This window comes from Papilio polytes, unplaced genomic scaffold (assembly GCF_000836215.1).
Source record: "Papilio polytes unplaced genomic scaffold, Ppol_1.0 DF823288.1, whole genome shotgun sequence".
Taxonomy (NCBI): Eukaryota; Metazoa; Arthropoda; class Insecta; order Lepidoptera; family Papilionidae; genus Papilio; species Papilio polytes.
Window position 1 is genome coordinate 1976796 of NW_013525916.1, and position 15382 is coordinate 1992177.

General features: G+C 31.2%; 2 protein-coding genes across 2 annotated transcripts; both read left to right on the forward strand.

Annotated features, from left to right (window-relative positions):
* Positions 1-911: 911 nt before the first annotated feature.
* LOC106104966 (ornithine decarboxylase 2-like) lies at positions 912-4187 on the forward strand. Its single transcript, XM_013285159.1, has 8 exons — positions 912-990; positions 1300-1501; positions 2051-2168; positions 2584-2715; positions 3005-3125; positions 3331-3504; positions 3895-4026; positions 4119-4187. The coding sequence occupies exons 2-8, from the start codon at positions 1303-1305 to the stop codon at positions 4185-4187; spliced, it is 945 nt and encodes a 314-aa protein (XP_013140613.1). The 5' UTR covers positions 912-990; positions 1300-1302.
* Positions 3898-5211, forward strand: LOC106104988 (ornithine decarboxylase-like). The gene is made up of 4 exons (XM_013285183.1): positions 3898-4026; positions 4219-4320; positions 4607-4827; positions 5011-5211. The coding sequence occupies exons 2-4, from the start codon at positions 4246-4248 to the stop codon at positions 5153-5155; spliced, it is 441 nt and encodes a 146-aa protein (XP_013140637.1). The 5' UTR covers positions 3898-4026; positions 4219-4245; the 3' UTR covers positions 5156-5211.
* The last annotated feature ends 10171 nt before the right edge of the window (positions 5212-15382 follow it).

Consider the following 15382-nt stretch of genomic DNA (forward strand, 5'->3'; position numbering starts at 1 on the left):
TTCTGCGGTATTGTAAAATACAATTTACTCTTATGTAATGCATAAAAACAATTGTCAGTCTACACTAACTACGACGTTAAGTATTACACAAAATTTTACTTCGTCAATTATGATCTTTCTTTCAAAACTTATTCGCATTTTACAGTCGACTGAAATTGCTCTCTCGGAAAAAGTCATGAAAGTTATCATCATGAACAAAAAAATTGCAATGAAAACATTATTATTATATTAATATTAAATGTTTAAATGGACGTTTGTCCATACGTTATAACTTCTACTAATAGTGTGCTTCTAACCTAATCTGCTGGACGAATCACCATGACTTTGACATAGATGTAGAGTATAGTTTGGAAGAACACATAGGCTTGCTATTGTTTTTTTAATTCCGCATGAACGGAGTCACAGGCGATAGTCAACATAATCATAATGTTTGTGTAATGTAATAATAAACGATATACATATAATGATAGTCTGTTACAATAATAATGTTCTGATAATTTCTTATCTATAGGTTCATGTAGTTATAATATGATGTAGATAGTAATATTTTTAGTAATTTTGTGAAAACATCATACCAAGTCACATACACGATCTTATTTTTTAATATTCCGATAACTATATTTAAGAAACTTTAAATTTTAAGCACATTTAGAAGTACAGACAAAATTGGAACTTTATTTTTTTGCCCAACAATTTAACCTACACATATGTTGCCGTCGCTCTTTGTTTTTGTGAATTTTGGGGGAATAGCAATATGTTATGCAAATTACATTATAGTTATTATGTCATGTCTATTTGTTTTATAATATTGTTATCAAGAATAGTACGAAATCCGCATCTTAAGGTGCAAGACCTTGAACTAATACGATAGCAATTATATCGCGAAGTGTAAACAAAATAATAAAATTAACTTTTCTTAGTGCTCACTGTCATTTAACAGTTTAACACAATTGTAGTCTGTTTGATATTGTGTTACATATTTATTTAAAGGTAAATTAATTGTTTTATTAAAAAAGATACCTAACTTTTTACTTCAATTTATTTAAATTCCTTCTTGATTTTGATCGTTCTTCCTAACATCATTAAACCTTATGTAACTAATTAAATTCGATTTTTATAAGAATTTCACCATTGTTAATTATTTTATAATTTTTGCAGTGAATTATAACTAGTCTACTCAAATGTCTTTTACTTTGTACAGTCACTGCCAAAACAGTGTAGAAAAAAAACTCTTTAAACAATAGAAAAGACGCTTTTAAAATTTACAATTCTATTTACACTTCTTACTTTTTCTTTCAGACAATGAACGGAGCGTTGCAAAATGGATTTGCAATCCATTCGGGTGCCTTTGTCCTGACAACGCACTCCCCGACAGAGGTAGCGCGCACTTTGATAGACAGCGGCCGTCAAAAAGAACCATTCTACGTGTTCGACATGGACGAGGCGCACAGACGCATTCAGCATTTCAAAACGCAGATGCCGAGAGTGCAAATATTTTATGGTACATGATTCTATTACTGTCAGTTACGTTTATACTTAAAATTCAATGTAATATTGGCTTCAATATACAATATTCGTAATAGTAGGCGGATACCTCTGACTAAACTATCAAACAACTGTTGTGCGATTGTCGATTGTTTCGCACCCAATTTAACTGTTTAATTGCATTACTAAAAATGTAGTAGTGTGTGCACCTCATATAAGCTCAAGGGAATCAAAGCGAGACAGTTGTGCGATAATTTAGTTTCAGATGTGCGCACGTTGTAACTCATTATCTTGAATTCTCTTATCAAACCGCCGGCGTATTTACTATTACGTGCTTAGAGTCGCCATAACTTAACATTATTATCGTTTGGTTTATTAATAACGTATTTAATAATGGAAATGAATTTTCTATTTACGTTATTAAATAAACGAATGGCACGATAATGAAAGCAATATGGCTACCAGAATTATTTTTCTTTCTTAATAATTTAACATCTGTGATAAAAAAAAAACTTTCAATAATAGGTATTGTTTAGTTTCACTTTATTTTCTCTGTACATTCCAGCAATGAAGTCGAATGATTCCGATTTCATGTTGAAATTGGCCATCGCTTCTGGACTCGGCTTCGATTGTGCATCGCCTGGTGAGATTCACAAACTAAGGCAGCTAAATGTGAACCCTACGTAAGCGTAACCTATATCTAATAGTATAAAGAGGAAAGATTTGTGTTTTGGTATGTTTGTATGTATTAAAATAACTGAAAAACTACTGGGCCTATTTCAAAAATTCTTTCACTATTAAAAAGTTACGGCATCAATGAGTCTTTTTTATTTTGTTACGGGGACGAAGTCGCGAGCAAAAGCTAGTAAAATTAATATTTTAGCTTTTTAAAAGCAGAAAACAATAAGACTAGTCATTCTAATTCTAGCAATATAAGGATAAAATTAATTATTACTTCTTGACTAGAGACAGAATTACCTTTGTTACAAATTTCTCATGTCTGTTACTGACATAAATGCAATTAACAGTTAAAATTTTTGATATCCACGACTACCACTACTATTTTAATATGATATAAGGTCTATTTCTCTCACTTAGGAGCATAATATATGCAATGCCTTCAAAAACAGCGGAGCAGATGATATATGCGCGAGACTCTGGAGTACTTCATACAACGTTTGATTCGTCCTATGAATTAAAGAAGATAAAACAATATTGGCCAGATGCTAGGTAAGTTACATCAACAATTTTTAACAGATTGAAAAAAAAAATAATCAAGGATAAATCTTCGAGGAGACTATTAATTTTTTTTTATTCTTCGCGGTTGCGTCTTACCTTGCACTACAAAGTTATACAATTTTGCTTCTAAAATGTTTAATTCGCCATTTTACGTTTTGTTTTATAATCAGATTGCTATTCAACCCAACCAAGAGCTGTATTTAAATATAGGTTCTTCTTTAACATATACAAAATTATTTATATTGAACGTTTTATTATATTTTATTTAATAATTTTGTAGATTGTTGGTACGAATTCGTGTGGAGGGAAAGAGTGTTTACAACTTAGGAGAAAAATTCGGTTGCGGTCACGATACGGAAGCTATAAAACTGTTAGACGAAGCGGCTGCTCTTGGTCTTAAGGTAACAGAATAGTTTTCTCTCAAAACTTTTATATAACTTTTTATTCTTCCGTAATCATAAAGCGATTAAACACCAAATGTCTATTAGCGCCATCTCTGTTTGATTTCTAGACACTATAGTTAATTGTACGATTGTTGTTTTTTTATAACTTTATTTATAATGTAGTTTTTTTTATTTTCATAACTTGTTAATAACCATGTTCCAGGTAGTAGGAGTAGCTTTCCATGTCGGTAGCGCTTGTTCATCAGTCGACAGCCACGAGAATGGTCTTCGCTATGCCAAAGCCTTGTTTGATCACGAAGCTAAAGCTGGCAGACGAATGAACATAGTGGACATTGGCGGTGGGTTTCTCAGCGATAGGACTGACAGAGTTGACCAGGTGTGTTTTATTAATAATTTTTAAAAACTACTTCCTTGATTCAATCCACTCTCGCGTTGAACTTTGGCTATATCATATGTAAAACGATGAATAATTACAATGAACTAATTGATTTTAACTACAAACATTGTTCTGATATCTCAGTCTATATGTCTATATCATTTCTAAATGCTGCGAAGTCCAATGATAGAATGTAAACTACGTAATGACATAGAAATGTTTATTTAATTACTAGCTTTCGCCTGCGGCTCCGTTCGCGTGGAATTAAAAAAAAACTAAGTAGCCTATGTGTTCTTCCAGACTAATCTCTATGGTCCATCTACAAACTCTAACAAACATCCATCCATCTAAACTTTCGCATTTATAATATTACTAAGATTTATCCTGCAGGCCGCGAAACTTATTAATAAAGCACTTGATGAATATTTTCCTGATAAAACGGTGCAAGTGATAGCAGAGCCAGGAAGATATGTTTGTGATTCTTCATACACTCTTTATTGCAGCATTAACAATGTTAAACAGGTATGCGATTTTGTTCACATCTTATTACTTATTAAAACAACCAATGTTTGAATATACAAGTGATATTAATCAGGCATATTTTATTGAGGCAGACAAAGGCTGATGATGATAATTATGATATTTACAAAATGGCTGAATTTATTTTGATCAGTTTTGAATGAGTTAAGTTTTTGTTTGTTTTTATATGTTTAGGTAATAAAAGATAATGAACTTGTGAAAATGATTTATCTTAACGACGGACTCTACGGAACTCTGAGATATAACGAATCATGGCACAAAGTGAAAAGATACCGGGTAAGTTTTTTTAAATTACATCTATATATAATAATAAAAAAATGCATTAGAAGACACCCATAGCATGTTTATTTTCGAAAAATTACCAAAATAATTCTATCATTCTTTTTTTAATTAATAAAAACGAATTTATTCTTATTAAATGTTGTTATTACACGTCTTCACCCTTATTGAGACATCTGATTTCACCGTACTGGGTCGGAAATAAGTGTCATCCACTGCATCAGCTATTAAAATACAAACTTGAAAATCATTTTATTATAAAACTTTACTTCAAACTGCACAGGTGTCTACCGATGAAGAGACTTTAAACAAAGTGATACTCTGGGGGCCGAGTTGCGACTCCGTAGATCGTGTTATGGAGAACTTCACAATACTACTCCCAGAATGTTCGCCGAGCGATTGGCTCATATTACCGATCCAAGGAGCGTATTCGATAGGATTTGCTACTCAATTCTCTCGTATACCAACGCCACGAACAAGAATTGTAATTAGTTCTGAACTTTGGTAAGTTTTGATTTAATTTATTTCTTTTGATAGGATTACAATGAATGCCAACAAATAAAGTATGAAAATGGTTATTACTACGGACCTATTTTTAAATCCTTTACTCCTGCGGTTTCATAAAAGTTTAAACAACTTAATAAGATTTCTTTCAACTAACTTCTTTTCTTTTTTATTTTATTTCAGGCACAAAGTGAAAGACAGCAAGGTTTTCAAGTCGTCCGATTTTGTACTGAACCCGGATATCAACGAGCCGCTTCCAACGTCAATGCCAAAAGTTATTCCGAAAAATATTACTACAGATTTTCAAGGTCCTGTGTTATTAACGTAAATAAATTACGACTCATTAAGCCTTACATTTTTAGTTAAAAATTGTTTTTAAGAACATTAAAAACACAATAAAAATTGTTGTATTTATTTAATTTTCAACGGTAGAGATAGAACGTTTGAGGTGCAAAGTTTTATCCGTACTAATATTAAAAAGAGGAAAGATTTGTATTTTTGTATATATTGCCATAACTCAATCACTACTGGGCCAATTAAAGCGTTTTTAGTGAGTGACATAGGCAATTTCTTTTAATTTCTTGGATTTAACAGTGGTAGTGCCCGCTTTATCATATTAGCACGAATGGGCCGGCACGCCCGGTGTAATACCACGACCACACAGAAGACAGCCGTAAAATGGAAGCAATTCCGTGTTTTGTCCGATGAGTGTGGTGCCGGAGGCCTAATTAAAGTCCTTTTCTCTTTACCACCCTTTTCTTATAAGGAGAGGATGGGAACGGGAAGTGGATTTTACGGTGGAGGAGATGCATGGGAAGGGGAAATATCCTCTTTATGTGCATCTCCTCTTCCGTCGGATAAGGGTAGGCAACGCATTTGCAATTGCGGATGTCTATGGACTGCGGTCGCTTTGCCATTTTGGCGGATTCAGGTTGCCGCTTGCCCGTTTGCCACCCTATGTCATAAAAAAAATAAAAAGACGAAGTCGCGAGAAACAGCTAGTTGTTTAAATAAACACATACGCTTTAAATATAAGGAATATTAACAATGTACGCTATTGTTGCAGCGAGTGACAATCTAGTTAACTGCTCTTTGTACACCGTCCGCGATGTTGAAATTTTAATCGTGCAACATTTCCTCATTTAAATTTAAATTTTGTTTCATTATTAACATAGAAGCTGCAAAACACAGCAACTTCTTATCTCTATTATCCAGATTATCTAAAGTGTAATAAATATTGCAATTCTGCTTGGTTTTTGATGTTTGAATGGATCTAACTAATATTATAAATGTCAATAATACGAATGTTATGAGTTTGCCACCCAAACTATTGAACGGATATCGATTAAGTTTAACATAATTGTAGAGCATAGTCTGGAAGAACACATAGTATACTTACTTTTGGTTTTTTTTCCACGCGGCCGGATTCCCGGGCGAAATCTTTTTTAATAAAAAATAACGTTTTTATCATGTTACCAAAAGCACGCATTATTAGACAGCAGTAAACGAATAGAGTTGGGTCAGATTAGTGATGACTACGGTTATTGGGCCGGATCGTGCGGTACATTGAACAAATGAGACTCGAGTAGGCAGAAAATTACCTTTGCCTTCACACGGGTTTTGCAAACATACGCTGATTTATGTACGTATCACTCGTAATTTGTGGTCTTGGTTGAACGAAGAATTCTCTTTTTAAGTCTACTTTTCTTATATATGTACTACGTGTTAGTATAGTATATAGTAGGAATATCCATTTACTAAAGGAATGTTTTCTGAGATTACAACACACAATGGAATATCTTACTGTCTTATCCAACATATTTGTCGAGTTTAAAAAACTTAAACATTCAAATACTTAAACAGCAATTAAATTATTGAAATGTTTAGGAAGGAATTCTTTATCCACAAAGAATTGAATGTTATTTCCGTCACGCAAACTTTAAATTTTTGTATCCCCAACACGTACGACCTGAAAACTGTTGGAATAGAAAAATTGTAAATACGCGAAGTTTCACTCATTACTAAAATACTTGTATTTTTAACAATCTTATTATAGCCTAGTCTATATTGATATAAAGAGAATAGATTTGTAATTTTGTATATATTGAAATAACTAAAAAACTACTGGGCCGATTTTAAAAAATTCTTCCACTATTAAAAAGCTACGTTATCAATAACTAATATAGGTTATTTTTTTTTAATTTCCCGGGAACGAAGTCCCGAGCAACATGGTAGTTTAAATAAATCTCAAAAGAATAACACTTTTGTTCCATCTAGCATTCAATAGATCTTAAAGTTTTGAATATCTGGAACAGTTTCAATGTGAAACTTTTACTTGAAACTGCGAGAACGGAATCGTAAAATTCGCATTGTATCTATCAATATTCGTTATTAATTTTATTCAGAGGGAAATGATGAATAAAAGCAAATTCTAAAAGCAATAAACTTGTCCCTATAAAGGATTGGAACAGCTCTTCGGTACATATCAGTCGTCATATCTGAATTCACTTCCTTACTTTCTTCGATCCTTTAATTACTAAAACAAATACAATTAAACAAATTGATATCGTCTTGCTTCTTTCAATCAATCATTTTTTTTTAATTCATGTAGTAGTACTTTTAAATAGGGTTTGTTCAAGGTTTTTATTCGTTAAAGTAATGACTAACATTTCAGGTACATCGTAGCCGCGCCTTTCTTTTAGGATCGCTAATTAACATTGTTTATATTCAACTAGCTGTTCGCATGCAGCTTCATCCGCATGAAATTATGAAAATTATATTTATTCTTTACATTTGTCAAATTATCAATAGCAAATGTTAAAATGACATGACATTACATGACAAACCTTAGCAATCTTTCTTTCTTGATGTTGGCAGCAACTTGCTCTCTTTCCCACATTAGGGTTTTTATCCAAAATATTTACCCCCTATTTTAATGGCGTGTAAATATGTAGCCTAAAGCATGACGTAAGAGTAGGACTTTTCATTAAAAAAAGAATTATTGAAAAATATGCTGTAATTGCTGACTTCTTAAGCAACACAGAAGTGTGTGTTTACGCTTTATTATAATAGTATAGATATAGATTAACCTTCGTACATAATATTAATAATTAATTTATAATTTATTTTGAAGCAAGATTTTTTAATAATATGTAAAGTAAGATAATATTATTAATGTAAGTGTCTGTTAGAAAAATATTTTACAAAACTCCACTTTATTTCTTCAATCAATTTTACCTTATGTAAATGTACATAACTTATGTATTTTAATGTTACACTACAACAAAGAGGAAGGCTTAAATCTGTGGGATTTGCCCGCCGGCCAGTCTCGCTTCACTGGCCGTGGATTTAGCACAGAGCTGGGATATTGCTTTTTTGCCACATTCGGAATTGAGCGATACCGAGTAAAACATGTTGCGATTCACTCAATTTTTTCATTAACTTCGTTTTATACAATTAAAATATAAACTTATAGAAGAACTAGCTGTTCCCGTGCGACTTCATCCGCATAAAATTGTGAAAATATTATTTTATTGTTCACATGTGTCAAATTATCAATTGCAAATGTCAAAATGACATAACGATGACAAAACCATGGCAACCTTGCATCCTTGATGCTGGCAACTTATGGTCTTTTTCCCACATTAGGGTTTTTATTCAAAATATTTACCCCCTAAGTTTAATGGCGTGAAAATATATAGCCTAAAGCGTGACGTAAATATAAGGCTTTTTATTAAAAAAAGGATTATTCAAAAATGTGCTGTAATTGCTGACATCTTAGGCAACACAGAAGTGTGTGTTTACGCTTTATTATAATAGTATAGATAATGGTTTATACGAGTACGCTATTTATTTTTTTGTTTTCTTATTGGTGAACTTTTTTAGTAATTACTCTAATAATATTATGTTGTAGCCAGTAATATAATCATTGATACCAAATTAAAAGTAGAAAAAATTCATGTATTTTGTACTAAGCAATTTTTAAAACGTACAAATGCTTACTTTATTAAATTAAAAATACAAAACAAATATTAAGTTGTCTCCAATATTAAAATAATAGATAAAAACCAATATCCGTTGTAATGGTCCATCAATTTGTTAAAAGCAATAACGTTTTCTATTATCTATTATGTCCAAGATTTAATAGCTTATAAGATCGAAGAATCAGAACTCACAAAAGTGGAAAATTACCTTTTAAGAAAATAGAACGTATAATTTTTTTACACACGTGTTACAAGGAGCAGATATAAAACTGGTAGTCGGTTGGTATGGTGATAAAAAAGAACAATTTTCATTTATTATTACGGATAAATTGTTACAGCGAGCACATTCAAATATCTTCCCTTTATGCCCGCCACACACTCAGTTTTATCTGACAGTTATCTGGACGGCCTCAGTTTTGTCTACACACGTTAGATTTATCTGAACGATTCTAGAGTTCACATAAAATCTATATATACATATAGTAACATAGTAATGTCTACTTATAATATCAAAAAAAAATTCCAGATTTCGGGAAGATGGTGTATTTGCTTTGCTGATAACGAAAATCGCTATTAAAAATTTTTGTCTCTCTGTCCGCAAGCCGGATTTGTTCCGGATAATCTCCGAAACGCATTAGCCGATTTCTACCAGACTTTTACTGAAGGGTAATTGACATAGACGGATATATGAATATTATAGGCTGCTATTTTTATCTTAATATTGGACGAAGTCGCGGGCAACTGCTAGTTACCATATAAAACAGATTGCGTATAGCGGGTTGTAAATGCTACATGATCGTGTTTTGTTTAGGTTCAGAAATGAAAACTCACTCATGTAGCTTTACTAAACTTCGTCTCCTATTTTCTTAATCCTTTGTTTTCCGTTAAAAGGATAGCGTTCTTCGATAAAGCGAGAGTTAAGGTTGACTTAAATTCAACAGCTTTTGTTCAAACAACCGCTTTCAAAACATTCTGCACTCTCGTACAAGTATACTGTTGTGTTAAGATTACTAAATCTCGGGTGAAAGGTAAAAGTTGTGAGTACTTCTTAAATAATTTTTAATTTATGAATAAAAGTTACCTAGTATCGTTGTACACAGAATATAATCACATTTATTACTCTACTAATGTTAATAGAGACGACATTCAAACAACAAAGCGTTTAGATCCCATCTCTAAAATAAATTTACATTCCGTTTTCAGACGTTCGCAACTAATTCAAAAACAACAACTCTGACATTTATATAACCTTCAACTCTAACTAAACTTTGTAATAAAGGTGAATTTTATATTTAATTTACAAACATAATATTAGAACTAAATGGTTTTCTCGTTTAATGTTTTACCGTAACAAAGTGAATAATGGAAAAGTCTGTTTTTTTATAGATGACTAGCTGTTCCCGTGCGACTTCATTCGCATGAAATTATGAAAATTGTTTTATTGATTACATTTGTCAAATTCAATTGCAAATTTAAAAATGACAGACATGACATGATGACAAAGCATTGCAATTTTGCTTCCTTGATGTTGGCAGCAACTTATAGTCTCTTTCCCACATTAGGGTTTTTATCCAAAATATTTACCCACTAAGTTTAATGGCGTGGAAATATATAGCCTAAAGCGTGACGCTGTAGGGCTTTTTATCAAAAAAAGAACTATTCAAAAATATGCTGTAATTGCTGACATCTTAGGCAACATAGAAGTGTGTGTTTACGCTTTATTATAATAGTATAGAAAGAAAGACCTTAGTATGATTAAGATGGAATTCTATGAAAAACATTAGATTCGTAAACGTGAAAAAATTAGTCATTAAGTTAATAAGGAATTAAAATATTTGAAAGCTTAATAAACATAACATTGATGGGTTTTTAAAATACACGTAATTAACAATTAGCTGTTTTCATGGGCGTGTTTTATTTGATGTAATGTGATATTTATTTTAACCTAGTCCCTTAATGGATTCTAACACGAGTAATGTAAACATGTCAAGGTTTTTGGACACAATATGAGAAGTATAATAGTCATTTTTGCATGACAAAGATTTTAAAAGCATTATATTTTATATCAATACAAAAATTGCATCCAAAAATTTAACTGTATTATTACATTTAATACATTTAATATTAATAAATTAAAATAAAAGAAGGAGATAATCATCTAAAGAAGTATTTTCCCGAGTTCCTTTCACTAATAAATTAAAAAATTTAGAGACAACGAAAGAGGCTTTGTTTGGATCAATTTAAGAGAATAACAGAGCTTTAAAACGTCTGAGCTGAAATTGAAAAGATTTCGTTCGCGACTAAAATAAATGCCGGATGTTATTTTATTGTAAATTACTTTTGAATCCGTATTTTTATAATTCAGATGTGATAAATAGTAAAGGACAATTTTTTTTGCATTCATTTTATATGTACTGTAGTTAATATATTAAAAAGGAACATGCTAACTCTACATTGGTTTTCTCTATAAGAAATATTTAGCATTATTCCACTGTCTAGATTGCCTACGCTAAAATCCCTCCGGACTTGTGTTCTGTCAGCGTCAAATAAATTGACAACGGTTGAACAAAAAATGAGAATTAACATTTTAAACTCTGCCACTAAATACTTATCACGTAATAACAGATTACAGTTCCGTTAAATTAGTAGAATAAAATACATTGAAATTCAGTTATGAGTATAACAGAATTAAACAAACTTTAACTTCAATGTAACCACGTACAGAGTTCGAATAAGCTGTAAAACTTTTAAACTAATAAAACGAACTTGGCCGCGTATTCAAAGGATTTTACTGCGCTGTCGGAAGAATAATTGGTATATGTGATGCTTTCAGATTAATGGCATATTTTAAGGTCGTAAATCATTACTTTATTAGCAAAATTTTTCATGCATTTACTTAAATTGAAGTACCTTTTATATCCTATCATAATTATTAGTTTATACATCATCACCGAGCGACTCATTAGAGTTGACTAGGTCTTCAGGAGAGAATGTTTCTGAAAAATTTAAATTAAACACGCAGTATGAACCCAGAAAGGGCTTGACCGCCGTTAAAATGGGCTTATAAAGTTATATCCTATCTGTCGACCAGCCTTAGAATGGTACATTTTAACATGTAAGATATACAAATCTATACTAGAATGCAAACGCTTTAGAATACAAAATTTTATTCTTAAAAATATGTCGGGCGTAAAATTACTATTAAATACTTCTCATTTTAGTCATCATTCGTTAAAAAAGTGTTTTTTTTATCAATTCCAACAATATGCACTAAACATAGTACTACTATTTTATTGGCATTTTCAGATATATTAAACATTTTATCGCTATTCTCTTAGGTATTATTATCAAAGAGCTTTTAAAGTGACATCTTTATAGCGCTCTTTGATCTTAGTTATCTACAGTAATCCTATTTCAAATGCCGTGCTCCCGAGTAAATTGTCAGCTAAAAAGAAAACCAAAGTAATGGGATGTCCTCTGGCCGTAATACTTTTAATTACTCAGGTTTTAATTTAATAGCGTTTTCATTGTTGTAACGACTTTAGAAAGTCTGATATTTAAAAAAAGATGCAAGTGACAAGACGAGAATATAATCATTACATCAATACAAGTTAGTAACATAGAAAAAGGATTTTTCCCTTTCTTACATTCCATCGCCTACCCTTCCTTATCATAAGGGTGAGGGGAAGTAAACTAGAATTAGGATTTATTAAAAAGGTTAGAAAGAGAATTTTAAAAAGGGGCTCTTACCTCGACGACTCTTTATTAAACTTTCATTAAAATAATAACATAAATAGAATTTATATTACTAATTTAAAGTCAATTAAGTAAACGGTAAAGATAAAAGGGTGTACGGCCTTCGCTGAAATTTAATTAACTAGAAAATTGATAATGTTAGCTTTTAGCCAAATTGAATATACATTGGACTTTATTAAAATAATTATAATTTACAAAACGGTTAATAATAACATTTATAAAACATTCATTAGACACCCTTTGTGTTGACAAAACTCTACAATAGTTGTCACAAAAACAGATTAAGCAGGCTTGAATTAAAATCCAATCTAAAAAAGTACATTTAGTAGTAGTGAAAAACCCAATAGACCATTTTAAACCTTTTAATATGACAGATTCAAAACATCTATCATTCAAGTATTATATAGAGAAAAGATTTATATTTTTGTATATTCTATGTTACTACTAAACTCAGAAACCACTGGGATTTTCATAATTCTTTTAGTATGGTAAATTGTATAAATTAAAGCAAAATTTGAAATTACCCACGGCACGACGTTGGTGTTTTTTGCAGACGCGATGTCAGATGACAGGTTAAAAAGCGGCTGCGACTGCTTCGATGAATTGACGACAAGAAGTTGTGTAAATGCTATCGCTAGATGGCGGTATAAGCAAACACTTTTACTATTAGGGCTGACTTTTTACTGGGTGACAAAGTCTATAATTATTACTAGATAATTTTAACTCTTCTCAGATAAAGTCGCCTTTTGTAAACTTCCCTTAACGAGTCATTATTCTTAATATTTTTATAATAAATTATATTTTAACGTTACAATTTAACGGTGAGAATAACAGTGAATATTTTTAGTTTTAATTGTACATTCATATGAAGAGGCGGCCAACATCGTTATTAAAAAAGTTTGGCGCGAGTTAAAGTGAGGTGCGCTAAGTAAAGTTTTTCTACACTTTTCCAACGTCTACTTTTTTCTAAACTGAAAATATTCTGCTATTACATTTTATTATCACGTTAAAATATATTACTCTAATTAGATTTGGTTTTTCGAGTATTGTTTTTTAAAGTTTGTAAAACTGTATCATTTAACAGGATTGCAAAATGTTCATCTGGTATTTAACTTTAAACAAAGCTCAGCGTTTAAGTAAAGAATCCCGTTGTAATTGTATTTGATAAACATTTTATTCATTAAACAATTATCTGTTTGTCAAAAGTAATAACTACATTTACAAATAGAAGTATTAAAAAGCGCGGAAATCATATTTTTAATTAAATTCAATGCAGTTTCCGAGATTGTAAGCGAAATTAATAACTTAAGGTGTAATATGAAAATACCGATTTTCTTAATTGAAAATTAAATCCAAGAACTGTTAAGAATTTAGAAAAAAACAACCAAATTACTCAGTTTCTGTGCACTAAATAACTATTAAAATTATTATTCTATTTATCCGAATCTAAATAAACATTACATCTCTAGTTTCTAATTAAGAAGAACCCAAGAATACTATAGAGTAAATATTAAATGTTATTATTCAATGGGGTTATACAACCGAATATTTTAACAGGATATCAATAAATTTTCTGTACTACAGTATGAAATTAATTTCACAATATCTACCAATAAATTTACTGGCGCTGAATTATTGATACGGAAGACTATTGTCCACGCAATTCAAATATAAAGACAATGACAGTACGATTTTAATTAATTTCGTATAATAATAGCATATATAATATAGTAGCTGAAATATTTGTGCATTTAATTGTGCAAGCACTAACTAATGCTACTGAGATTTCGTAATTTTAGTCACCTAACTCAAAAGCTGGTTATATTGCGAGGATAAGTGACTAGATAATACCAAATTGTCTATTGAAAAGTAAGTCCTGTAGGCCTAGACCACACAGCAGACCACACGTTAGACCACGCGGAAGACCACGCTTCCGCTTGGTCTTCCGTCCATCTTAATTTCAGTCCACACCGCGGAAGACCACGAGGTAGACTAAAATTAAGATGGCTGAATGATGTCGAACTAGAAAGTACGTAAAGTAATTTACTAAACCCCACCCGCGACTGTAGAGTCTCTGAAGGTTTTAGTTAAAGAAAAATAGATTATTAACATTACATTTACTTTGTACTCATACTAGCTTTCGCTCGCGATGGCGTCTGTGTGAAATAAAAAAAAAACAAAAGTGAGTAGCCTATGTGTTCTTCCAGACTATCCTCTACATTTATGACAAATTCATCGAGATTCGTTCAGTAGTTTAGGCTACAAACTTTGACAAACATCCATCTTAAATTTCGAATTTACAATAGTAATATTAGTAAGATATAAGTCGTGACAATAGTCATCTACAAAACAAAATACACTAAAAACAAAACAAAATGCACTAAAAACAAAACAAAATATTCTCAAAAAAAACAGTACACTAAAAAGTAACGAAATAATTGAAACTTGAAAATAGTAAACCTACCTTATTGTAACTGTTATGTCTATATTGTACAATTATTTCTTTGATGTCGGTGTCAGCCAAGGTATGCAGTGATATTTCTACGTAAGGGTTTCCACATTTTTACCATAACAATTGACAATTGAAAGTATAGTAACAATTAAGTAATGAATCGATTTCGAGCGATATTTTTATGATAAAAGTGGTTATTGTGCGACAACCTTAATAGATAGATATATGCTGTCGCGGACTTTTATTTATTAAAGGGCTACAATTCTTCCAAACATCATTTTTATGTAGGTCTTATAGTTTAGGCTACGTAAGCAAAGAAAGCAAAAATGACCCGAAATTTCGTCGCGCGATTTTAAGCTAAACT

Excerpts from the sequence above, each read along its gene's own strand:
- LOC106104988 (XM_013285183.1), top strand. The coding sequence starts at position 4,246 with ATGATTTATCTTAACGACGGACTCTACGGAACTCTGAGATATAACGAA. Across the intron at positions 4,321-4,606 it reads ACAAAGTGAAAAGATACCGG|GTGTCTACCGATGAAGAGAC; the intron begins GTAAGTTTTTTT and ends CAAACTGCACAG. Across the intron at positions 4,828-5,010 it reads GTAATTAGTTCTGAACTTTG|GCACAAAGTGAAAGACAGCA; the intron begins GTAAGTTTTGAT and ends ATTTTATTTCAG.
- LOC106104966 (XM_013285159.1), top strand. The coding sequence starts at position 1,303 with ATGAACGGAGCGTTGCAAAATGGATTTGCAATCCATTCGGGTGCCTTT. Across the intron at positions 2,169-2,583 it reads CAGCTAAATGTGAACCCTAC|GAGCATAATATATGCAATGC; the intron begins GTAAGCGTAACC and ends TCTCTCACTTAG. Across the intron at positions 3,126-3,330 it reads CGGCTGCTCTTGGTCTTAAG|GTAGTAGGAGTAGCTTTCCA; the intron begins GTAACAGAATAG and ends ACCATGTTCCAG.